The sequence below is a fragment of the Falco punctatus genome (assembly GCF_963210335.1).
Source record: "Falco punctatus genome assembly, chromosome: 15".
NCBI classification, from domain to species: Eukaryota; Metazoa; Chordata; class Aves; order Falconiformes; family Falconidae; genus Falco; species Falco punctatus.
The window spans coordinates 15,825,950-15,853,383 of record NC_137595.1 but is presented as its reverse complement, the minus strand read 5'-3'; the positions used below and the strand labels follow the sequence as shown (position 1 = coordinate 15,853,383).

Sequence of the window (27,434 nt, the reverse complement as noted above, 5' to 3'; positions counted from 1 at the left end):
AAGAACAGTGTGTGAGAGTTTGTGTTTGGATGGGACCTTGAAGTGTCATCAAATTCCAAGCTCTTTCTACCCAGGACAGATCAGCTCAACCCAGACGTGCATCATTCTGCTACTGAGATAAAAATCAGTTGTTCCATGAGAAACCCATTGCTTACAGTTCCTTCTCATTGGTGATGGGTTTGCAGATGAGATGGACTGGTTTTTTTCAGGTGTGGCCAGTCCTAGACTTTGAGCTGAAAACACTAATTCACTCTAAAGTTTGCTGTTGACAGTATTAGTTTGTTCTGCTGGTTTTCCCTCATGGCAAAGCTGGGAAATAGATCTGCCTGGGCATGTTCAGAGCATGCAGGCTGTCACAGTAAAGGCTACTGATGCTTTATATTGGGTTTGTTTATTACAGAAGCTGTGTAACAACCGCTAGGTTTTTCAGGTTTTCCTATTTGTATAGAAAACGTCTTATTTCTTCAGATCAGATGTGTTACCTCAGGATATTTACTCTGCATGTATAGAAATCTTAGACTCACCTTGGAATATTTTCCTTTCTTCAGGGTTTGTTTTTAAGTAAAAATTTGCTGGTTTGAGGAAAAGCACACCCTGTAATTTATTTTCCTTGTAACACTTAATGCCTGGCATGGTGTGCCAGGAAAAAGGCATATACTGTCAGTGCTGATACCCTTTTCTTTTTCACATTGATACAATTGTCTTTCTCTATTAAAATCAAACACGGACTGAACAGCCACATGCTAGGAATCACTAAGTGGTATTTAAATAGATGTGTATCATGACTCCGAGGCAGGCGGCACAAAAGACCTCACACCTCATAGGCATCCAGCACGTTAGGGAAACAGGAGATGGATACAGCCACCCGTGGAGGGCACACAGCACCTCGCAGGGCTGGGTGAACGGGTTAGGAGCAGAAGGGAACAGACTTCTCCAATATTGTCTTGTAATGGGGTTAAATGTCTGCCTAGATGTGGTTTTGACTTCATTAGTTAATAAAGTTTGGAACTTTCTTATGATGGTGGTCAATGTTGTGGGATGAATATCCACCTCTTCTTGTATTTTGGATGTTTGAGCTGGTTGTATACAATCTGTCAGCGTCAGCACGTGTTCAGTGGCCAGCTGTGGTACCAGAGTTCACAGTGAATGTGGAGATAATCAAAGAGTCTGTAAAACATTTTCAGGATAAACATTTTCTATTTTTGTCTTTTGCTATTTGAGAAACAGACTGAAGTGCAGTCTTTAAACCTTTTCTTGCTGTATCCTAATGTTTCAAAAGGACTTGTAATTTTGGATCTTGACTTGGAAACAATTTAAAGGCGGTTGATTTTCAGTGGCTGGGAGTGCTGCACTTCCTGACTAATCAGACTCTTTTGATGTGTCTTAAATTGGGCACTGAAATAATGGATAGACAACTGCAAGTAGTTGACTTAGGACAGCTCTTTGGGGGTTTAGGCAAAGATGCTTTAACGCATCATATGCTCCGAGCATGCACACAGTGAGTTATCACTGCTGAGCGGACAAGGTTAACTGATGTGAAACTATTAAACCATGCCCAAGCAACCAATATGCTCCAAATGACTAGCTGTTTTTGAGAAGTGTAGGCCTGTTCTATTTCAGCATCAAAGGAGTCTCCTGCTGGCACTGAGAATGGCTGGCATAATAAAACATTTCTTCTAAATATGGTAAAATGCATTATTTGGATTTTTCATGCTCAACCCAAGTCCTGGAAGACTCAGCAGGAGTCTCCATTGACATTAAATGAGGTCTGTCCTCCCATGTGAGTTAGTGACTCTGTAGCTGCTTTGTAACCTGGGCTATGCTGGGTAAAGTAAGGGAAAAGAAGTGGTTGCAGCAGCTGTATTTGCATACTAAGAGAACAAGCATGGTTTTCCTGAATTTCCTGGCTTGTCTGGGTTTTTTTTATTCTTTTTTTTTTTTTTTTTTCCTTCTGCAGGCAGACAACCATCTGTCATGGCAGTGTAAGCACAGTCCTGAACTAGCTAGTGCAACTAGAGCTGTAGCCAAACAAAAGCCCATCTAAATGTTGAATTCTTGGAGAGAAAAGAAATCTGATTAGTTTCCAAGTTTTATTTTCTTTCTTTTGGATGTATTTGTGCAGAGCTGAAAGGAAGAGTTATTTATTGCTTGAATAATGCTTTGAAGTTTGGTCTTTTGCCAAAAGCCTGTTGACAGTAACATGAGTGTTGTTGGTGCTCACTGGCATCATGTATTACTTGGGGATCTTTAAAAGCTCTCTGAACAGCTTACCAAGACTTCATTAACATTTGATTTCTGTCTAAGTGAGGAAGAAATTACTCTGTCTTTTTTACAGGTGGATCAGCAGCAGTAAGCAAGTTCAGTGATTTACTGGCCTCTTAGGGCACGCTCCCCAGTCCTGGTAGAGATCCCGGGAGTCTGACAAAGAAGTCATCTCTTTCTTTTTAACAACCAATCTGACATCCCCTTATGTTGCCACCTTTTCCATACCTTCTCATTGTTCATGTAGTTATCTTTCAGGGAAAAATGGAATTACGGATAACCTCAGAGTTTCATTTCACAGCTATTTCCTAAGGTACCAGTCAACATCACCTTTTTTCCTATGGTTTATAGTTACTCCTCTTTTTTTTTTTTTTTTTTCCCCTCTGATTTTAAGTGGGAAGATTTATCTGAGGTGTTTAGATTTCTTTTAATCATTCTTTCACTAGTAGCCGTGACAAAGTGTCTAACACCCCCTCTTTTCTTCTTGTCCTCAGGAAACCCGCTGACCGTGGCCTGCAAAGCTTTCTTTGGATTCAGTGGAGAATCGGGCCCCATGATCTACTGGATGAAAGGGGAAAAATTCATAGAAGAATTAGAAGGTCACATTAGAGAAGGCGAAGTCAGGTACTTTTTGGAGTATTTACTGTTGAAAACATGGTATGTCCCAAAATCCCGTTGGGGTTTTTTGAAAGAGTTTTTTTAATTGGAAGTGGAAATAGTTTTCTGTCTGAAGAGTGATGAATGACTTGGAACCAGGCCAGTGTGAGTTACTCCTTCTCCCTTCTAGCAAATCAACTTAAAAGACATAGCGGCTATCTATGTGCCTGAGAATCTGTTATGAAATTCCCCTGATGGTAGCTGAAGCATCTCTGGAGTGGTTTGGGGGTTGATTTTAGCCCCGTGTGGAAATGATGCTGTCCACTGCAGCTGCCCCTTGTGGCAGTCCTTGGCAAGATGACATTCATTTCAGCATCAGTGTTAATCTTAAAGATGAATGGTCTCCTGTCAAAGACACCATACTTTTTCTCTTCTACTGAATGTCTGCTTGTGATGCAGCTCTCAGTATGCCTTAACTAGAGCTCTCAAAGAACAGCATTTTTTCCTCCATTCTTAACACTTAAGGAAGAGGAGGAAGTCTCTGTGTGAGAATGTTCAATATCCAACTTGTGCTTGGCCGATTCCAGATGCTGGTTATCATTTGCTGTACCAGTTGTAAAGAAAAAAGACACTTGTATCCCCATGAACATTCATGGAATTTGCACCTAACAGCATCATCTTGTCTTCCTTGTTTAATAATTACCTGATTAATAGCTCTTTGAGCAAAGACTGAGCTATGGTTATGCTACGGACGAGGTTGCCCCAGCTCCTATAGGTACAATGAATATAGATTATAAAGAAAGGCAAGGTCTTTGCACCTTTCATTGCACAATTTTTTGGTCTCATTTCCGAGTTGTTTGTTTCTTGTGAAAGTGATTTTGGACCGCAGGCAGAGAGAGAGACTCCTTTGCTTTATTACCTGATCAATAATTTGAAGTTCAGCCATTTAGCCACTAGTTATTAAGATGTACTAAAATAACTGACCTAACATTGCACCTTAATTGCATACAGATTCAATTTATATATTGCTAGAATGGCTTTAAGTGTGCAATCCTCTTTTGGGCTTCTGACCACAAAATACAATTATTGGAAACTTCTGCCACTGCAAGCAATTGGCATTTAACAACATTGTGTCCTCTCTGGTGTATATATATGAACAGAGTGATTTTGGCCATGTTCTTCCTCTACATCAGAAGGACAATTTGAGGTTTGTCTTTAAAGAGCTCTCTAGCTATAGCACAGTTCAAAACTTTTCTTTTATGTGCATTTGTTAGTGAAATTGAGTTTGAAAAAGCTCTATTTGTCCTTCATTGTGCCGTATCATTACACGTTCATGTTTCGAATTAATCTTGTGACAACTCCCTTTTCTCACTCCATTAAAATTCTTTGATTCAGTTTACAGACTTAACGCAATTCAGTGAATCTTCTTTTCAGCAAAGCTACTTAACATGTACCTAATCCTCCTGTGCATCACACCCAGCGTTAAAAACACAGCATTTACCGAAACCTACTGCGTCATTGCCAGCAGAGCCACGGTCCATCCCTTTTTTCATTTAGAAGTAGCTATGGCAACTACAGTAGTAACTTTTTGCAAATGTTTTTTTCACAGTAACAGCTCTTGTTTATGTGTACCATTGCAGGTATGCTGCTTCAGGGAAACTAAGCAGCACCAACTGTTCTCTGTCAGTGCCCAGAGCCAGCCCACACCTTCCACCCAGTCATGTTTATTGATGTATTTCAAAAAAATGTCATGTATGTTTCAAATTTGATGAGCCATGGTGAACTTTCTGGTTAGATGCTTTTCTCATCAGTTTGCTTCTATATGGTATTATCAGCACATTTCTGCTGATACTGATAAACTACAAGTAATGGGGAATTGTTACAACCAGACCAAGATATGTCATGAGTTGTTCCTTTGGCAAATACTGTAACATTTTAACTCTGCATCCCCTATGTTAAATTAGTTCATAAATGTAGCAGCACTCCGAATTTTTGGTGCTGTCTTTACCCTGGACTGTACCCATCCATTGCGTCACTGGATTTGCTGTATGTGATGAGAGTTCAGGTTTGCAGATCAGTGCAGTGTGGGTGTACGAAACATCCATCCCTAGTTTGCATCTTCTAGCATGCATAGTTACCAGTCAATTAGTGTGCTGTTATGAAAGCACTAAAATAAGAATGCACATGACTTGAACATTTCTGTTAAAATCAAACCCGTGGAACGTTTTCTTTTGGTAAGCAGATTTCACCATGAGTAGTATGTATGTAGCTCTGGGCTTCTCGTTATTTATTAGACCTTGTTACAGAGCCTTATAATAAAAGGTAACTAATCAGCACTGCAGGACCTAGAGGCTATGAACCCCTTCTGTAACCTGCCTCCTTGCCTTCCCTTGAATTAAGATCCCCAAATGTAAGGCATGCGTAGGGGGAAAAGGAGAAAGAGACTTTGCTTGCCAGGTGGGTTTTTCACAGCAGTAATAAACATGTCATTTAAATTGAACCAGGCCTATTAAAGAAGGAATCGGAGTCTTTAAGCCTGCCTGCAGAGTTGTCAGTTGTACCTAATTATCAAAGGAGCCCACAGCAAATTTCAACACTGTCCCTCTGCCATGGCAAAGACGTATTTTCAGGCATAAATCTTACTCTCCCAGCCACCTATGAGTCATTTCTTTTTCTTCTTCATGCAACATTGCAGAACAGTTTGCAGGTGCTTCATAATGCTCAACTTGTAGAGCACGTTTGTCTTTTTTTCACTCTCCATTTTTAAAATGGAAATAGTTTAATTCATTCTAAAGACATGAAAATAAGTGAACAGAGACATTTTGAACTGCAGCCTTGTTTCTTCCTACTGATCATCCCCCACAAAAGTCGACTCATGGTTGCAGAATGCTCAGAAAAGATGATGTATTCTGTTAGGAGGGGATGATGAGGGATCGAGGCAGAATTACCATCACTGCCTAGCTAATGTGCTGGGCATTTTGCAGAGAACTGTGGCAATGACAGCCGTCTTCTGAAAAGCTTGCACTATTCACGTAGGCAGTGCCTGAGCAGAGAATGAGAAACACAATGCAGGAAAGTGAGAGGGAAGATCACTGTGCCATGTTGTTAGTTGCACTACTTTTCGTTGGATAGGTACTTATGTACACGCAGGTCTGCCCTTTCATCTGCAGGCTATTGTTAAGGACTGGAAAGAAGGGACTACGGTTCCTATTCCTGTTCACAGTCCAGAACCTGAACTATTTAAAGAATAAAAATTTCCTTTTTGGTAAGTTTCAGCTCACATGTAAATTAGTAAAGGTTTGGAATTAATGCTTTGGTCTTGCAAAGAGAACCAAGTGAAGCTTTCTCACGGCCTTTACATCTGTGATCCTACCAAGCCGGAAAATGTGGTTTCAAGGGAAAAGTATTTTAACTTCAGATTCAACTTAGTGCATAAATACATTAGGAAAATACGACAAAAGATTTGAAAAATCTGAAACGTTGGATATTTTTCAAAGAAAACATTTGTATTCTAAATTATGCTTTTGGTTTTTATTCATATCTTACCTGAAAAATAATCAGTAGACAAATTGTGTTGTTTCAGATCAAATAAAATGCTTCAGCTTGAACAAAAAGAAGCTGGTGGTGTTTTTTTACTACACCCACCTCTTCTCTCTCTCCCTCCATCCTGTTTGTTGTGAGTTGTCAAGCACCATTGATTTACCTATGTATTAAATGATGTAATTACTGCTACAGTGTGTTCATCAAACCAGAAAAAAGAGCTATTATTTTCTCAGCTTGTGGGAGCTGGCACCTGTTGGCAGTGTTGCTGGCAAAGTTTCCCCCAGCTCAGGTAGGGACAGTGCTTCATCTTCTGGGTGTGCAGCATATACTGCTGTGGCTTTAAGGTCTTACATGTTGATACTGTGTTCCTTTTCTAAGGCAAAAATATTGTGCTCAGGGTTCTCTGAACCAACCACAAAATGCAACCAATTAAAGGCCGCACACACATTAAAAAATGTAGGTGCCAACTGTGTATTACTGTGGCAGCAATGAATCATTAGCTGTAGAGTACTGGTTAAAAAGAAAAAAAAAAAAAGAAAGGGAAAAAAAAAAGCAGGAATGAAGGGTTTCAGACCCCTAAGAGCTTTTTACACTTTGCTACTAGCATAATGCTTAAGTGACTGTCAGCACTTTCATGATAGATCCCATTCTGAAGAGTTTTCTTCCTAAAGATTTCAATTAGCATGAAAATAAGTGGAAAAAAATTCTTAGTCCATATGCATATTCTTTTTTTTGCGAAAGCTCCTTTTCAGCTGATCATGTATTATTTAAATTTAGGTTAAGGGTCAATCAATTATTGTATTTTAAATAGATTCAGAATAATAGTTTATTTTATCTTAATTGCAATCTGTCTTCAATTTTTCTGTGTAAAATACACAAATTATAGTAAACACAAGACAATTTGAGCATTCAGCGTGCTCCAGGTTAGTGTCCCAGATATCTTCTCTGCTAATGATTTTATTTGTTCCTTACAGCATTTGTAGGCCAAAATTTGTGGATCATACTGTATACCAACAGAGAAAAAATACTTTCCTGAGTTTAAAATATATCACTATATATAGATATGGAATATTAATAGGTAAATGAGAATTTATTTATCGGACCAGCAATGATTTATACTGATTTGTGTCTACAGACAGATCAGGCTTTCTTGGGAGGTTTCTTTTCTGGCCAGAAATAATGCAAAAATACAGCCTTTCTTGCATTATTTTCAGCACTTGGACTCAAGGCCAGAATAATAAACCCCCCACCAATAAATGAGAGTGAATTTGCAAAAAAGATGCATTCCAAGTTTCCAAATGCAACACACATGCCAGTTCTTAAACCAATGTTTCCACTTGGTTTTCGGCAAGTTATGCAGCCATAGGGAAAGAGGCTGAACTGTTGGTGGATGCTGTGATACATCATCTGGGCTCTGTCAGATCACACAAGCCTTTAAAGGCTGTATGAAGCCTTACTGGCAATATGTGGTTTGTAGCAGTCAGGCTTGCATTCTTGATTGTCTAGTACAATGCTCTTGTACTTCGCTTCTGTTGCGTTTTCATGTTTGGAGTTCCGTGTTTGTTACAGGAAATGATGTACATAAGAAAATGTGTGTGCGTATTGGAAACCCCAAAACAACTTCATAATACAGAACTTTGGGGGTTGTTGTTATTTAAAAATTTAAGCTCTCCAGAACCAGTTTCCATCAAGCACAAACAGCGCTTTGGTTAATTACTTTGTGCCCAGTTGCCTCCCTTCAGCCTCCCAAGGAACTATTTTTTTTGTGAACCCGGATCTTATTTATACCTTTACTTTTTAGTACCATACACTATCTTTTCAGAGAGAAGACTCACTGAAGCACTCTGGGCAGTGGTGAATTCACAGGCAACTGCGAGGGCATCCCACATTTTCTGTTTACCCCTTACACATCGTGCAGCAGTGCGCTAACAGCATCAAATGAATCTGGTAGATTTTACTTGATGCTACATTTCCTTGTTCAAACGACCAGCAACTTTTCCTTGAGCAACTGATAAGAAGCCTTTTGAGAGACTAGGGCATTGTATTTTTAGACTTAATGTCAGCATCAGAAAACACTTGCATTTATTTTGCATTCTTTTTAATGTTCACATTAGAGCAATGACATCAAAAGACTGTACCTCTGGCCTGAAAGTCAGCTAGAACTTTCTGTTCCCTTTGTGGGGATTTTGCATGTCTCTGTCCTCTCAAAGGAGCAGAGAGCTCTTGTTCTTGACACCATTGCCTTTTAAAGTCAGGATCTAGCCCCCCAAAATAGAAGAAAATTCCAGAGTAGCACAGCTCCTTTCTTTGGTTTTCCAGACTGCATTAAAATGTATCACAATACCCAGCCTTTAAAATACTGCCTTATGATTTGCTCATCTATAGCTTAGTAGTGCATATTTACTTATCTGGAAAGTGAGTATTTATTGCTGCTTTTAAAGGAAACATTGTTTTTAGCATCTAATTTTGGTGCAGGCGGTGAGCAAGCCACATGCTGTGGTTGTGCTGGTAGCCCCTCTTCCTGCACTTGTTTCAGCTCATCACTATGAATGTGGCAGAGAAAAAAGCTTTGGGTTGTCATGGAAGACACCTCTGTGAAGTCTTCTTCAGCCAGCTCGAGTCTCCTTCTAAGTCCTTCTCCAGGAGTGGGGGAGGCCAGGAACACCGTGTATCTTGCCCTGAGAAAACATAGTTCTTTTGGGAATCTTCCAGCTGTTTAAATTCAGTTAAGCAAAGACTATTTCCTTCCTTTCAGACTCCTCAGAGAACATCTCGGTGAAAAAGAAGTTGAACTGACATTGATCTTTGATGCTGTAGAGGAGGCAGACCTGGCTAACTATACATGTCATGTGGAAAACAGAAATGGACGGAAACACGCCAGTGTTCTTCTGCGCAAGAAAGGTAATTCTCTTTATTTAATCATATGTACTCTCGCCTGCCTGAGCAGCAGCAAGTCAGCCAGTGGCAAAGGTCCTGCAGACCTCTCTGAGCCAGGCTGGGCTTCTGTGAGCCTATTTGGAGCTGAAGGATGTTTGTTACAGGTTCAGTTTACTATTTGTGAAAAAAAAATCATGACTTTTTCTTCAGGTTCTAGTGAATCAGCCTCGCAGGTGATGCACTTGTCTGGAATACAGTCACCCACAAAGCACCATTATAATCAGTGGAAATATTCTGGTCTGAACAACCTATGAGTCTGACCCAGAGTTGGCTGACTAAATCAGAGATAATTGTGTGAATTAAGATGTGCATTTCTTAGAATAGGTACCTCAGCAGTGAGGTCAGATGTTCACATATTTCTCTACTTCCTGGCTTTGCTGTTTAAACAGCAATCTTTGAACAGTTGCCATGCATTTTAATTTCTAACTGCATTGGGAGTGAAAATGTTGCAATGGGAGCTATAAATCAGTGGAAAATTACTCCATCGTGGTTGCTTTGCTTGGTACTGTATCTGGAATTGGGAATACCACTACTGACAAGTTATTTGTAGGAAAAAGGAAACCATTTGGGTTTGAATGTTCCAGATTAAAAGGTGCTACTCTGCTCTGCTGGTTGTAGAAGTCATTATCGTAAGGAGTGTAACTATCTCATTACAGTTCCTGTATTTGTTCAGTCACCTGTGCTATTCATAAGTAGGGTGACATTTAAGTTTGATGGTGATCTCTCTAAGATAGCATGTGTTAAGTAGTACAAAAGCAACTGTTGGGAAAACAAAGGCTGCACACTGGGGATAAAGAGGTAAGGGGAAACCACAGAGCCCTCATCCCAGGAGACTGACTGAAGAGTTAATCCACTGTCCCAGATCTCTGCCATTATTGTTGGCTGTAAATTAATTTACCAAAAGAGGAGAAGAAGAAATGCTTTCATGAGGCGCACCTGCAGGTGCTGCTCCAGTCCTTTGTGTACTTTCAGAGCACTAAGGCAAAGGACGTGATTCTCAGCAGGTAGTGGGTTGCAGCCTTAGTGTCGGTTAACAAAGCCAGGGTTTTCCATTATCACAGCTGCAGCCAAAGCCCACAGAAACGTCACCATTTGGAGAAGGTTTAAACGTACTGTTAGTACCTGAGCCTGCTGAGATTGACCTCTGAGCCTAGGGTAGACATCACCGTGGGACAAGTGAACTAAGGGCCAGGCAGAGGAACAGGAGAACCAGCCAAGGCCCCTCTGGAGGTGGAAAGGATGACTTCTCAGCTACTATTTCATTTCTCTCTGCACTGTGGCTGTAGAAAGCTTATATTTCCCTCAGGCATTCTCAACAGTTGATTTTCAACTATTAAAGTGTCATTTAAAATAACTACAGTATTTTTACTGTGTCCTTTGACTGCCTGTCCCATTGTCCTGTTTGTTATTTATTAAGTTTTTACAAATACTTGACCAAACCTTTCCTTTCTGCAGCTTGATATAATTACTTCTCATCCTAGCTTTCTCCAGCTTGCATTTGACTGTGGAGCATTATGAGCCAGGAAATACTGCTGGTTTTACTGACCTGTGACAAGTTTTAGGGCAGGACTGATAGACAGCTGTTGACCAGCATCTTTGGTGCCTGTCAAAGAAGGGATCGTGGATTCCTGTTGTAATGTGCTGCAGCTTTCGAAATGCCGAGGCTCCTGGCAAAGAGGAATCACGGATCTCTGGGCCAGAGAACTCTCCCTCCCTCCAAAGCCTTCCCTGCGGAGGGCTGCCTTACCCCTGCTCAGCCAGAGGCGCTTGTAGCTCCAGTTTGGCTCCAGGTTGTCACAGTGCTGTAGGTCATGTCTGCCCTCTCTTCAAAGGTGTGATTGCAGCATATCAGGTCTACACAACCTAGCATGAGTCATGAGTCTGCTAAGCTAGGAAGGCTTGGATAAAAAAACAAGGAATAAACCCCAAATCCAAGTTATAGCTGTTGTATAAGAGTTTCTAGAGTTAGTTCTTGACATCAGGAGGTTATTTTTAAGCACGTACTTTGCTTTAAGGAAGAAAAAGGATCTGTTCAAATATTTAAGGTAAAATATGTTGAAGTCTTTTACTGTAATTAGTGGTATGGTCCTTACACATGCCTTTGGAGAATACAGAAGTGCAGTTTGCACAGCGCCAGTGTATTGGTAGCCCCAGAGCATGCATCATCATTTAGGATTTTTTTTTTTTTTTGACTGAAAAAGAACCAAATCCAGTTTTGAACACCAAAAGCTACCAATGCAAAGACAGAATCGGGCATGTCCCTGAGATCTGAATACCACTGCCTGCTATCTTCCTCACTGACTTCATTCAGGACCACATTGTTACTTGCTTTCAAGCAGTTCAGAAATAAGTTCTGGATGATCCTGCATTTGCTTTTGTTTTTTCCTCCATTCTGTCTTATCATGCTTGGTGCTCAGATTACGTGGAAGCACAACATACACCTACTTGTCCCTTAGTTGTGGAAATACTTCTGGATTGCCTTCAGATTAATTTGGAAACAGTCCAGTATTTTAGTGACTGAAGTCTGTACAGTCTATAATATAACTGTCCTGGAACATTAATAACTTGTCAGGAACTGCAGAATAAAATCAAGCTGTGCTTTTAGTGGAAAGAATTTAGGTAAAAGTAAATATTATAATGATGTTTCCTCACCATTTATTTCAAGGAGGCTGCCTTTATTCAAGACTTGCAGGAAACTAATTTTTTGGGGGGTTTTGTTGATACTGGTACAGTACTAAATGATGACGAACCTTTTAAAATATATTTGTCTCTCATTTATTAGGTGTTATGAGACTTCTAGTATTTTAAAGACCATAATCCTATGTGATGCATTGTAGCTAAGTCCTTTTATATTATTTTACATTAGAAACTATCAGAATATTACTATTTACTGCTTTTTTGTCACTATTATAGCATAAAGCCCAGACTTAACCCCTTTCCTTGGGTGTGCTGCCTTCCCTACTGACCACAGCGAGGACACATGAGGAGTAAGGCATTAATCAGAGGCAGAGACTAAGAGCTGGAAGAGGCAAAAAACCTGAACATTCTGAATTTTTTTTCATTGCCTTTACCTTGGAATGGAAATAAGGGGCCCAAAAGACTTGGCTTTCTGTCTGGATGCTAGGAGAGTTTGTGGGGCAGTAGGACAAATACTGGACATGCAAAAGCAGATTGATTCTGCCTTTTGAGCTGGATTTTATGGTTTTGCTCGATACTGTACAAGTGAACAGAAGTCCTTTGTGGGCTGCAGATGATGGTGATCAAGGCTTAGCATTTTCTGTCCTTGCAAGCTGGCAGCTTTGCCATCGTCTCACTTTCCTAGCAAAAAAAAGATTCATACCAAAAAAAAAAGTTTTTTTTCCTTGAAAAATGATTTTAACCAACTCTGTTCTCCCTTTGACAAGATTTATCCCCCGAGCATATGCTAACTTTATTGTTCAGTGTAATAAAAGTCCCATGAATTCCCTGGGTTCTCAGAGAGATGAAATAGCTATTATGATAGACTTTTTCCATCTATTAGTCCGTGACTTCTTACGACACAGACATCAGAGATACTGTAAACTGAGAATAGTTTGACATCTGATGTTAATTATTGAAACACAAGGCATGGCAAGGCAAGAATAACCCCAAAAGATACACGACTAATTTGCCTTTTAGCTTGAAAAATGACACAAATGACATACCAGTAATTTTTTCTGACCTAAGTTTTAGAAGCGTAAAGATCACAAAAACTGTCTTGCCTCTATTACAGTTTTTACATCTTCACATTGTATTTATAACAGCAGCAAAAATCTTCGTGACGTCTTATCTAAACTAATATAGGCTGTTAGAGGTAACTATTGTCAAATTGTCATCTTTTGTCTTTTATGGCTAAGCAATATGCCAAGTGGTGTGGCAAGCAATATTGTGTTCAGAGGACATTTCAGGCTACAGAGCAATGCTGTTAAAGTTAGTGTCTTACATCAGGTAGAGCATTGGACTGGTATTCAGGGGTTTTTATCCCATTCTGTTGCTGGTTTGCTGAATGACCTTGAACATGTTGCTTCACTTTTCTACGCCTCTATTTCCCCAGCTGTAAAAGATGGATAATCGCCTTTGGATGAATTTCTGAAGTTCTTTGAAACAAACTGCTTGTGATGTTTCCTAACAAAAGCATCCCAGTAGGAAATTTTAACTAGCACTAGTTCCCATTAAAGTATAATGTGTACTAAACAAACATGTGAGAACACCGTTAGTAGCCATCACAACTCAAACAAAGTGGCTCTTAGCAGCCTGATGTGTGCTTCTGGCACCTCACACTATCTTGGGCATTCCAGATGCTCAGTTCACTCTCCAGTGATTCAGCTGAAGTCCTGGCTTGGCAACTCACAAAATCTGATGCACTGGTTTCACAAATATAAAACCAAAGTTTAATAATTTTGAGGGGACTAGAGCCTCCCAAATGGTGTACAACATGTCTAGTATATCTATTCTCACATGCTTCATACAGCATTTGATGCACTCTGCTAATACAGAAGTTTCAAACTCCACAAGCTCATTACAAGTTGATTAATCCTGAGTGTAAAATCACTACATATTTCCCTTGTAGAAGAATTATGATTATAGCCTCAAATGCATTCTGGATGGTTATTTCAGATGAGCAGTAGATGGAGTAAATGGGTAAAGTTAAGTAATAGGTAATCAACAAAAAAAATAGGCATCCTTAATGTAACAGTGGTTATAATTGGAAGCTGCACAATCTTATGTGGAATTGTACAGTGGATTAGAGCAAATAAAGCTCGGAAAGATCATAACCTTTTTGTCTTTCCTTGCTAATTTTAGATTTGATCTACAAAATAGAGCTTGCTGGAGGACTGGGAGCCATCCTTCTTCTGCTTATTTTACTTGTGACCATCTATAAGTGCTACAACATAGAGTTAATGCTGTTCTACAGACAGAACTTTGGAGGAGACGAAGCAGCTGATGGTAAGCAGTTGCTCAGGAAACTCAATATATGCAATGGAAATATTTCAGAGACCTGAAGTGATGAAGCCTCTAGATTGAAATGAATCCCAAAAGTTACCTGCTGCTAGTTTAAGTTCAAACTACTAAGCATCTGTTGTGGTTTAACCCCAGCTGGCCCCACACAGCCACTCACTCCTTCCCCTGCCCCAGTGGGATGGGGGAGAGAATCAGAAGAGTAAAAGTGAGAAAACTCATGGGTTGAGATAAAGACAGTTTAACAGGTAAAGCCAGAGCCGTGTGTGCAAGCAAAGCAAAGCCAGGCGTTCATTCAGCACTTCCCATGGGCAGGCGGGTGCTCAGCCATGCCCAGGAAGGCAGGGCTCCAGCACCCATGCTAGTGCCATCACTCTGAATGTGTCCCCCCCCTCGCTCTTCCTTTTTCCCCCAGCTGGGGTCACCTGCCCCGGCTGTGCCCCCTCCCAGCTCCTTGTGCCCCCCAGCCCACTGGCTGGCTCTGTGCCAGCCCTGCTCAGCAATAGCGAAGACCCCCCTGTGTCAGCAGCGCTGCTCCAGCAGGATCCAACCACAGCCCAGTACCAGCCATGGTGAAGGGAATTAACTCTGTCCCAGCCAAAACCAGCACAGTACCCAACAGTGTAAAGCCCTAAGACCTCCCAAAGCAGCCTGAAACCAATGATTTGTTTTCACTGAAATGTCACTGGGCTGTGTGATAAGCAAATGGGAGTGGAAGAATTATTCATGAGTCTGTTATAAAGGCTCGAATGTCATTTGTGAGCTGATGCCCCGAGAGAACTCTTCATGTTCACGTGTCCCAGTGCCACATGTGCCCAGGATCACTTCTCCTGAGAGCCATACAGTATGTGGGTAGCCCTTTCACCAGATATTTTTCATTAAATATTTCCATTTAATTGTCTTCAGGCTGCCAACTAACTCCAGTAACTAGTGAGAGGCGATTATTGAGGCTAACTAGTTATCTCAGCTAATTCACAGACTGTAAACAACTTAGTGGAAACTTACAGTTTGCCTGGAGAGAACGTTTAGGAATAAAATAGGCTGTTTTTCATCATTCTTCCCTGCCACTTCCCCCCTCACTAGTATATATTCTTTTTGGTGCCTAAAGCTAAACATGTATTTTTAAATTGAAACTTTAATTCTCCTGAATATAGAACATTCCTGCTCCTATGAAACTGGAGTAAGCCCTGCTAAACTAAATCCAAGTGCTTTAAATCCCATTATTATATCCTTAACACTTCTATTATAGCATAATTAACATGTTATTAGTATGCATATAACTAATATCTGCTAAAGATCTAAAGTTCCGTGTTTGAGTACAGGTACTTTTTGTAGCCCACTGCAACACTTATGAGTCATGTAGGCAGTCTGGAATGGTATTACATCTAGAAAAAATAATGTAATTGAAAAAAAAGAGCAGGGAGCACATTTCCCCTACTGTGCCAAAACAGTGTGCAGTTGCACAGACATGTTACTTTAGGCAGTTAGCATTCCTGTTATCAAAATAATAAAATGTTTCTGTTTAACACGGGGGAGATATGGTGTGAAAATGTCTCACCACAACGAAAGCCATAGGAGTTTTGGAGAATGGGCGGAACGATATCCAGGGGATTTTAGAATGAGGAATGATAAATGGCAGGAACGGAGGCAGGGCACTTCCTTTTTCTCAGTCTTCATCTGTGAGTGGGAAAAACCTAAAATGATGCTTTTTTCATTCTATACAGTACTGCACAATATTTATACTGATACCTAGGAGAAAGTGAAGGGGGAGATTTTGTGCTTTTGGAAGTAATTTACCTCTAACACCTTGGGGTTATAGCAACATAACCTCCCTTGTTCACACCAACAAAAAGTGACCCAAAGGGGTAACTTCCTCCAGATTGCTTTGATTCATTTATCTTGCGTTTTCAGTGTGAAGCTGCTGCATTTTTATTCATGTAAATTCCTTGGTTTAGTCACTTTTTAATTTATGAAACAATATTATTTTGTAGTTCTTTAGATGAAGGCCCATGAGTACATAGGGGATTTTATGTGCTTGTTAATTCTGAAAACAACCTTTTATTTTTCCAGTGCATGATTTTAGAACTATTGCAGCTGCGTGTCTCATTCTGATCCTGCAGAATGAAAGATGGAGGCAGAATATTGCTGAAGGGAAAGCATATACAGGGACGTTTCTTTCTACTTATGTAGGCTATAGTGGGAACATACAGAGCTCCCATGAGCAGTTAACTGTATAGATGCAATTGCAGGGTCATTGTCCATTTATACATGTATTTCTTTAAAATAGATTTGGTACTCAGCACATTTGCTGTATTCCTATTTCTAAAAATACCCTGTGTAAGCAATGTTGGATGCATTCCCTTCCTGTGTTGTGCGTAGCATTGTTTTCAAGAGAAAATGATACTGCGGATTAAGGGAAGCCATCTAGACAATGGCTCCAAACAGCGCTGCATCCCAAGCAGACAGAGCAAGCGGTGGGCAGGCATGGGTAGGTCCTTCTGCTACGTTCTGTGTATGTGAAGCTTGCGAAGAGGCAGTTGAGAGCGCAGAAATGTAACGCAAGCGTACGGACTCAGGGGAGCCCGGGGGAACTGGTTCTGCCTGTGTCTTGCTTGCTCGTGCTGTGAGTAGAGGTGACTGGAGAGGGCCATCGTGGGCAGGCATCTGGAAGGGGCAGGAGGCTCGGGGACTGCTTGCACACAGCCTGCTTCGTAAGCAGGCACGTCAGTGCTCTGGGCTTTGCTCTGCTGCCTTTGCAGAGTTCTCAAATGTTTGCAGGGATATTTGCCTCCCGGATCGCTTGGTAGCTGGCTTCTCTTAAAAGGTTTTAGCAGGCTTCATTACGGACAGGGTAGCAGGTTTTGGACAAGCCTTCAAAGCTGGCTGGCCTTTATTTCCTTGCTGTTTGTTCTTCTGTCATCTTTCTATCAGTAACTACTATTTTTTGTGTGTTGTTGATTTCAGAGAAATATCTGCAAAGCCAGGTGGACATCCTCCCATACAGCTATGGTGACACTAGGCAAATTGCCTTTTAGAAACGTGTAATTATTCATGTGTTTTGTCTGTAGCTCTGACCCTCATGGGCCTGGCTTTGTGTCAAGAATTAAAGAAAGTAACCATCGTTTCAAGGTCATCAAGGAATGTATTGTATTGTGATTAGCTATTTTTTCTTTTTATCAGACTACATTGATTATTTTTAACTGCTTTAATTATCTTTCATGTGTGCTATTCTTTACAGATAATTGGTACCCAGAAATCCTCCATTCATGCAGTTTTGCACATTAACTATTAACTCACAGCATTAACTATTTTATTTTTCATTTTCTGTAAATTATGGCTGCTGTGCTCTTCCCTAGAGACGGAATTGCTGAAGATTGACTTTTTCAATATACTGTTTTTCATTACTGTAGAGGAATAGTAAAGAGAAATGTCACGAAGTCTGATCCCAGCATGGATCCCAAGCTTGATAGTGGTGTCACTTCTGTTCCTGGCACAGTCACCAGCTCTTCGCTCCATGTTTCAGATGCAGAGAGCTGGAGACAAGCCCCAGTGCTGTGCAGGGGGAGCAGGAGGTGTGATGTCCTTTCTAGCTAAACCACTGTGTTGCAGCCCTGCTGTCCTCACGTGGTGTTGCCTGGGACCCTCTGTCACCCACCGCCTGCCCCCACCTTTCGATGAGGCTTTGCCTCCACCCCTGAGCTGCAGGCAGAAAGCAGGGCAAGTCTCCCCCTGTGCCCCGTTTGCTCTTGGAGTTATTTCTCTCTGTCATTCTGTGCGCCCCAAGTATTAAAAATGTCCTGGATCAAGTGACCTCTGAAATTAAGATATTGGTTTAAAAAACTGCAAGATTTTTGGAAAAAAATGCTTTGGACTATTTTGTCATTGCTTTTTACGTAATTGATTTTCATTTGAGTTAAGTCATGTATTTTCTCACAATTACTAGTGCAAGAAAGTTTTCCCTGCTTAAAACTTTCCAGGGTCAAAATCTTTTCCAAGCTCAGAACTTCCACATAATCATAGCACTCTCGAGGCATAGGAGTTGAAAGATTTCCATTAGCCATATGTAAAGGATTAAAATAAAAAGTTCCAGCTTTAGTATTTGTATCAAAATTTTTCCCGCGATCTTTTCAGATGTGAAATGTATACAGTGACCACATGAAGCGAAGCTACTAACTAGCTCAACATGCAGAAGAAAACTAAAAGGATGTCCTTTGTCTGGATCTGAAAAATTTCTCTGTGGAAGCCAGATTATATGTTCCTGTGAAAAATCCCAGTTTTGTTGGGAAATGCTTGATTGTTTCAAGGAATAATACGATTTCCCAGTACTTTCCTGTATTCTTTATAATGGTCTTGCAAACAGCAGGCTGAACATGAATTTGTTTTCTTACAGACAACAAGGAGTATGATGCATATCTTTCATACACCAAAGTAGATCCTGATGCGTTAGATTGTGATAATAACGAAGAGGAGCAGTTTGCACTTGAAATTCTGCCAGATGTTCTAGAAAAGCACTATGGATATAAGCTCTTCATTCCAGATAGGGACCTGATCCCTAGTGGAAGTAAGTATTTCTGACCTTTCAGTTTTAATTCCCTCTGATATGTCATGAAGACCTGGACTGTGCGATAAGTAGTAGATACGGGAAACCTGTCATTGTAAAGTGGTTGTGAGGACTGGAAACGTTTTCTCAGTACTGCAAATTTGAGCTCTAGGTTAGAGCTTGTTCCTGCACCACTGAAATCAGAGGGAATTGCCATTGATTTCAGGGGAGGCAGGAGCTGGACCTTCCTACAGGGAATGCTGCAGCACTGCAAGCAACACTGTAGTCCAAAATCTCTACGTCAGACACAGGTAGCTAAGTAGGAAACTTCCCAAACAGATTTTATAGTGTTTGTTTTAACATTGAAAATGGGATTGTTATTTTTTTCCCCGGTAATTATATGTTTGTCCACAGCAGCTTTACAAGTAAATGTCATCTTTCCCTTGTCTTTTGGGTTTTTTTCCCTGACCTTGTAGTTTCATAAATCAGCTACAATAGTTTCCCAGTTAATGGTATAAGTGCAATTTTTTTCATTAGAGTTTTGATCAAGTATTGCATTTCTGAGCAGTGTTGGTATTGTGTAAGTAATACTAATTCTTCAGAGGACTATGTACAGCCCAGTAAGCCGATGCTGTTTTCCATGCTGATGGTGAAATACAGTTGTCCATTTCAAATCAGTTTTGCTGCCATGCCTGAAGATTTAGCAGCACCTTTGGATGTCTGTACCGATAGTTAATGCCTTCCTAGCTGTAGTTATGGTATCTCTTCTTCCAGATTTATTTTTGGAGAAGTCAAACGAGACCAGGAATCATATGCATCATGTTTATGAATTTTGAATGCACAGTATGTTTGCTTTAATATCACATTTATTTGAAATGCTACCCTTGTATAAAATAGGCTTTTTTTTACCAATTCTGTCTGCAAATCACCTCCATGAAAAACATTAGAAGGGAATATGAACTTCTCTCTGTATATGCTACTGCATAGGAAATACGAACACAAAAACGAAGCAATGCCTGTGCTGGAACAGATGTCCCTAAACATGAAACAGCTAGAACATGGCTGCATTAGCAACCTGCCTGCCAAAAGAATTGAAACTGCTGCCTTGCTGCTGCCAAACCCCCGTGCCTGCCCCGGGAGCTGGAGCCTACTTCTCTGACATTCAAGGGAGCTGGAAACAGAGCTCTGAATCCTGGAGTCAGAGATCATGCAAAGTCCCATGTAGTGGCTTGAATTTATCATGTGCATTTGCAGCTCCTGTGTTAGAGCTGCTTCCCTCTTCCTTTTGCCCTGCCCCGGCAAGATAAGAGTTTTACTCCCTTAGTGACATATTCCAGAAAGGGGACATGGCTCACAGTCTTCTTATTTCTGACAGTACAAGCAAGTAGTACTGATTTTTTAGATATTATTAGGAGAAAATACATCTTTTTTTTGTAGTAAAAATCACAGAACTGTTGTAAATAGTTGTTTCATATCCAGCAATATAGTGCTTATACATAGCAATTATACCAGTGAATTGAAGAGTATAAAGCTAGTCCTTCAGTGATAACTATACTGAAGCACAGGTTAATCTGAAATGAGATTTTTCTTTCCAATTGCTGTACCAGCCATCATGGTATTTAATTTTTGTCTATTTTTGTCAGTCAGACGCTCAGCAAATACTTGTCATCACTTTGGGTATTCATTAAACCTCTCCTGAAAATGTAGGGTACCTGAAAATGTCAGTTGTCATTTATGAACATTCACAGATTTAATAGCTTTTTTTTTTTTCCCTCTCAAACTCACTTCTTCAGTATTATGAAAGGGCCTGATTCTAACACATGGCACTTCAAGAACGCTTAATCAGACATAATGACAATGCAGAATAAAACGTGGAACTGGAATGAATGTGATTTTTGTGCTTTAGCTTTGAAAAAGATGGGGGTGAAGGCACTTTATTTCGAGGGGCAAGAGGGAGGGAGAGGTGATGGGGAAGCAGGGAAGACTCAGGCTCTGTATTTGTAATATCTCGGTGTGCTCTGGAGAAGTGGCTGTGTTCTGCTAATGCTCACCAGTCTTACAAAGACTTGCAGTGCCTACTGAAGAGAGCAGGCAGTGCGATGTGGTATGGACCCGCTAGAAACTTCAGAGCTAAACATAATGTATTTTAGAGTGACTCTCTCAAAATGTGGCAGATATGACAAAATACATGGCTCTTCAAGGTAGATTTCTATAGAAAAATGGGGGTTTGATCAGTTATTTTTTGTTGTAGGAAATATTTATTCTCACACGTACTGTATTTCTTCATCTTTTGATGTAAATAACTGGGCGTAATGTAATGCTTTCCCACTCTCCATTCTCATGTGTTTTCTTCTGTGTCTTGTGTACTTAAATGTGTGCCATTCCACTAGGGCAGCAAAGAAGGTGCGTGTTGTAAGGCTGGTTGTTTTATATAATCTCTGCAATTTTAAGGTGCTGCCACAGGAGGGTGTGTATTATTGTGCTTCCTTCCTGGCATGGAGCGGTACGTACAGCTGCTACTTGGATTTGAGAGCAAGCAAAAAATAGATTTGTTAAATAGTATTTCTTTAACTTTCTCGCACACGTCTCTGAACAAACTAAAAAGCTGATTTCAGAAAAACTCAGGGGCAAGTTTGATTGTGGTTTTGCCCAGCTGATTCATCTCTAACATCTGGGGAAAAACTGTGATAGGCTTTGCATGTCCTGTGCAGCTGAGAGATTGCAGCCAGATGCACCTTAGCTGGGACGTGCGCACCCAGCAAGGGACTCCTTCCTACTGCACATCCAAGCCCTGCATTCCAGCTCTGCGCTGAGGGCCGTCTGATTCAGGGATGCCCATGGAGTGATTGTTGCTGTCCCCAGGAGGACAGGGGTGATGGCTGTGGGGACTGAGGCCACCTCTTCACCATTGGGAAACAGATCCCTGGCATCCAGAGCTCAGGTCAGATGGGGCTGAGTCACATTTTGCAGTAGTTTCTGTGCTCTGCCGGGATAGAACTGTTATCCCAGTGGAGCGTTTTGTCCTAGTGGGAGAACCACCGTGAAGTGACTCTCTTGGTGCTGCCTGAGAGCAGCACAGATGGAGCCGGGTCCCTGAAATGGCAAGGTGGAAACACGGCTCAAGCAGCCACCGCTTCTGTGTTCTTGCTCATGCAGAAGCCCCCGCCGCCATGCAGGCTGGAAGATGAGGGGCGACACAGCAGGGAGACGTGTCATGCGGTGTGCTGGGTAAGCAGGAATACCAAGTTTGTAACCCAGGATTTGAGTCGCACGTTGTAGGAAGTGCTACAGCAGCTATTCTTTCTTAAAAGAATATTCTTTGGTCTTAACAGAGTGAGTATTCTTCATTCTATCGAAGCTGACAGCATAGTATACCTTCCTGCCTAGGTAACTAGAGGCATAATTGAGCGTGTTAGCCTGTATGAGGCTGTGATGCCTAAGACGTGGTTGCAGTTGTTAGTGAAGTTCTTTAGCAGTTAGAATTTTTTACACCCTATTAGTTTCCAGGGCTTTTTTAACAAGCCCTTTCCCACAGCAAGCACGCTCAAGCCCTGTGAGCTTTCTGATTCACCTGAGGAGACCAAGTAGTTGTGGGGGGTAGGGGGGAAACAGGAATAGTTATGTTTTTACCTGAGCCACTTTCTGTCTTGCTAAGGACGATGTGTCTACAGAGAGAAAGATCTATTTGCACTTGACCCTTCTAAAATTGGGACTACATCAGAGGAAGATATTTTTTGCACATGGTTACTGCAAATTATTTTAAACCCTGAAAGTGAAGAGGTCAAAACTGTCAAGTTGGATTTTTAATACCAGTAATACAAATCTATTAGAGCATCATCTAGTTGCTCTCTAAGCATATGTGGATTTGATCTTGACAGGATTGAAAAAACACCAACAATTCACTCCAGCTCAGCCCAGACTATAGAGATCAGTCACAACAGCGATGGAATAAAAATCTTTGCTTTTACCTGAAAAATGAGAGGTTGTCAGCACGACAGGAGAGCACCTAAGGCATGTGATAAAAAGCACCCAACAGTCAATATTGCAGCTCTGGCACTTTGTAGTTTTGTCTGCCCATCTGTGTGGGTTTTGCCTGGTGAATTCCAGCTCCCTGGGTTCCTGGATGAAGAAAACCCAGTTGGACTGTGTGCCTGCAGTTCCCAAGGAGCATTAATTAGGGATGGGACACCATTTATGTGGAATAGCAATACTCAGCTCCACAAATTCCTTTCAGAAGTCCCTGGTTGTGTACTCTATAGGAATCTGAGACTTAATGCCAGGCATCGGCAGGAGTAGCAAGGATACAGAGGAATGGCAGTTGAAAGCGGAATAAATACAAACGAAAGCTAGAAAGGCTGGCTACCTTGTAACAGCCTGCTGAAGGCCACCAAGGTGGCCAGGGAACTGGACCACACAGTATGAGAGGAGGGCCCAAAAGAACTATATTTCTTGAAGAAAAGGACAACAAGAACAAAGCCCAGGGAGGTATCTTTTTGTTGTCTTCCCAGTGGAAAGCACAAAGATGGAGACAGACTTGTCTCAGAGATGCACAGTCGTTGAACGAGAGGCCACAGGTATGACTTGCAACACTGAAAATTCCATTTAAACATTCGGAAAATTTTCTTCATCGGGAGGGTGGTCAGACACTGGAACAAAACCCAGAGACACTGACAAGAAGCTTCCAACCAACCTTGGAGGTCCTCAAAACTGAACTCAGCAAGGCCCTGAGCAATCTTAGCTCGTCCTGCTTTGGGTGAGGTGTTGACCTGGAGACCACCAGAGCCCCCTTCTAACCTGTATGAGTCTGAATCTTTGTTTCTAAATATCTAGAATTTTTATTCCAAAATCTATTGCTAAAACAATTTCACCAAAATCACCCACTTCAGACACTTTGATCTGCAAGACATCCCTAGAGCTGCCATCAGGAGACATCCCCAGAGCTGGCATCTTTTCCTTCTCCTTAATCCCTCCTTCCTTTGTGATGCCAAATACAGAAAGTCTGGTGATGGCCAAAGGAGTGCCATGCTGAGAGGGCAGTGTGCCTAGCTCATCTGCTTTGTTTCTTTATGTTGAACTTCTCAGCTGTCCCTTAGCTTATACTGGGACTGGGCGCTCTCTGGGGAGGGGCCGTCACTCCACTCGGTGTTTCGGCAGTTCTGGCTACATTGCCGTTCTGGTCTGAGCTAACAGAACCAACAGATATATAACAAATAGGAAAAACAAGACATGCAATCATTTTTGTTATACTAAAGTAATCAGTTAGGGTTTGGGAACTATTCAGTTAGGAAACCAGGACTGAGTTACTCTTCTATGAATAACTTTGTCAAGTGATGGTCACATTGCCAAACGCAGAAAGGCTGGTTATTTTCAGAGTGCCAGGAACCAGCCAGTATGGGGTTGATGGTAGATGCTCGTTGGTTCTTGTGGTGCTGCAGACCATGGTTCCCAAAAACATCTGCAGGACTTTATGTGATTTCTGGTGTTCTTTCCCTCTCCCTCAACTGTTTCTGCAAATCATCTGAATCTGCTTTAGTCAGTCATTTCTTTGTGTAAGCAACTCTGTGTCCATGGTGTTCATTAATTTCCTTGCTCTTAGTCTGCTTACATATTAGATTGTCTGGGTTTCCTTCCAGCTTGTGGTTAGTGCAGCTCATTCAAGATTCAATAGGCAGTTATGCTTGATTTAATTGCAAGTGGGATGCACGACTTAGACTTCTCTTCTTCAGTGCTTCAAACTATAGTTCGGCATCGTTACATGTTGACGGTGTTTGGTGAGCACGTATTTGCTGTCAGGTGATTTGTCTTCATTATAAAGGGTAACCATGCAAAAACTATGTTTGTTTATGGGTCGAAAAGTTCTTGCTGTGCATACCTCCTTGGGCATTGCATTGGACATGATGTAAGTCAGTCAATGACAGAGCTACCCAAATTCTATTTTTTTTGACCTATGGGAAACGCTAATGTTTTGCAAACAGTTTTTGTGCCATATTGCAAAGTGGTGTTTCAAGGGAGGAAAAAAGGGTCAAAATTTAAAATGGTGTTTTGTTTTGTTTTCAATAAAATCAAGTCAGTTAATTCTAATGCTGACATTTCATATTTACATTTGAGTTTATGATAAAACACAGTCTTGGGAATTAAAAATGAGTAATTCCATACTGATCTTGTCAAGACAATTTCTCTGCCCCCCCCGCCAAATGAAACATCATTGAAGTTGACATCTCCTGCAGAAAAAGTGAAGTTTCAGCAAAATTATGTTTACCTGATGGAAATACGTTGGGCTGGAATCTTACAGTTCATCCTAGTTGGTGATGCCATTTGTGAAATCCCTGCTCAGTTTTTTTCTTGAAAGCGAAACAGAGTCAATGCCTGACAATCACTTCTTAACTCACCAGAAAGGTGAAAACAACCCTTTCTCCATTCTACACTGCAATATAGATTGCTCGGATTTAATACCTTCTAATGGGCTGAATAAGAGAGACAACCAAACCTGCCATATTTTGAGCAGTCTCAAATTCAGAAGAGAAAGAAGAGCGGGTGATTTAGCAACTCACAAGTTTATGCAGTCAGCCTGGTACCACTGGGAAAAATAAAACTTGAATTTCCAAAGACAGGAATCCCATGCTTTTGCTCACAGAAATCCACATGCTCCAGGGAGTTTGTCACCTACCTTTATTAGCAGTCCGAAGCTGAAGTTAGGGGGAGTACTAAGTACTTCTGGACCGCATGGCTGGAAAATGCATTTGCCTTTTCATTTGGGTTTCCACTTTCCTATAATATGGTGTATTTTATCCTCAGTGCACCAACAGGCCCCCTGTACATTGGCCATGTCTCTCAGTAAACCAGCTGCAAATTTGGAATTTGAAGAAGCGACCTAGTGTGTCATTTGTGACGGTGTCTGGTTAGCTTCTGTAGACAGAGCTCTAACTTACTGCAGTATCCAGTGAGGTGGGCATGCCAAAGTAAGGGAGAGGCACGGAGGGGAGAAGTATCCACCTGAGAAAATAGGGAATTCTTCCTGTCTTCCCACCTCCTTCCCTGTTTGATTAAAGCAAAGTCTGGGGGGGTTTGATTGAGATGGTATAATGGATTATTGCTGGGTTGTCGCTATTGAAATTATTGCCGCTGGATCTTTGAAGGGATGAAAGTGGAGTGAATATTTGTTTGTTTTGTTGGTTTCTGTTTTGTTTTGTTTTTAATTGGATTCATACAGGATATGCATGGCTGTGCTGAGCACTAACCCGGATATTGGTACTGACCGGTATTGTGTCCTGCAGAGAACTGTCTGTACATAGCAGTGTTCTGAGTTGTTTGAAGGAGGGATGAATATGTCTCAGGAAAGATGCATGATAGTTTGTTGTTTTACTGTATCTTGCAGATTCAACCTCTAATGATGAAGCTTCCCACCTAAATTCTTTCTTTTTGGGAGCAGAAAGAAAGGAAGAAAATGAAGAGTCTGAGCTGTTGATACATTGGGATAATCTCTTTCCATTGTATTGAACATTTCTACCTTTCCTTAAGTTTTGTTTCACCAGTTCTGCTTATCATTTTCTCATTGTTGCTGACTCTCTCCCCTCTCCGCTGCCTCTCCCATGGATTTTAGTGTTGAATTTTTTTCATTAATGAGTAACTGTTTTACGCAGAGCAATGTGGGGGGTTTCCTCATAAAATATTTTAAGGAAGAAAAAAACCCAAGCAAAGCAAACTGTAAATGCTGCATGATTAAAGAGTCATAAGACATTAACTAAAAGTCAGGATTGTTGCATAGACATTTGTAATGTATGTGTATGTCTTAAATTTTTGTGTGTCTGTGGGATGTTTGCAATTGCCTCTTTTTTCCATTTGTGAAAGAAATTCTTCTTGCTGCTAAGTGGTGAAATAAAACATCAGTAAAGGCAGATTTGATGCTAACTATGCCTTCAATCTCTTGAAAATAAGCTATTTTAGAATGTTCCTGTTGGCCTATTTTGTAGCTATTTACTTTACTGGAAGTGGTGTGAACAAGCATGCTGTGGTATGGTGCCTGGGACTATAAAAATGAGTCTTGCAGTAACAGCTGTTGATTAATGATGTTATTTGTAATTGTTGTTCCTGCTAGAGGGCAGTGTGTGTAAGAGAGGCCCTGCCCTGTGCTGAGTAAAGATATGTTCTGTGCAGCTCTTGTGTCCAAGTCTTCATTTATAACACATGCTTCTCCTCTGTTGTCAGGCGGCACGTTCCAAGTAGCACGGTCAAGAGGTTCATGTAGTTTTTTAAAAAAAGATTATACATATATATATATATATATATCTGCTGTCTCTAAGCTTGCACTCGTAATGCTATGCAACCAATGAACACTTTTCTGACCTTAGTGGGTTTTTTTCCAAGTGATTTTATTTTTCTGGTCTTGACCCAAAACCCATTGAAATTTGTTGAAGTCTGTTCATTTGGATGGGTTTTGGATCAGGTTTGTAAGTGGATCTCTTTCCCATCCTGTTCCATGTCAGACCAGTGTAATTGTCTTCTCTTCCCTACCATCCCTGGGACAAGTGAAACTCAGGGATCCAAGCCCAACTTCAAGAATATTTTGTAAGCTGACATC

The 27,434-nt window shown here is 41.0% G+C and overlaps 1 protein-coding gene across 9 annotated transcripts in view; it reads left to right on the top strand.

The window, feature by feature from the left end:
* The window catches only part of IL1RAPL2 (interleukin 1 receptor accessory protein like 2), a 495,600-nt gene that overhangs the window by 443,860 nt on the left and 24,306 nt on the right, over positions 1-27,434 (top strand). For all 9 annotated transcript variants that reach the window (XM_080365714.1, XM_080365715.1, XM_080365716.1 and 6 more), the window contains 4 exons: positions 2,757-2,886; positions 9,158-9,303; positions 14,161-14,304; positions 18,707-18,877. In XM_080365714.1, coding sequence (XP_080221840.1) covers positions 2,757-2,886; positions 9,158-9,303; positions 14,161-14,304; positions 18,707-18,877 — 591 coding nt within the window. The remainder of the gene's footprint in view (positions 1-2,756; positions 2,887-9,157; positions 9,304-14,160; positions 14,305-18,706; positions 18,878-27,434) is intronic.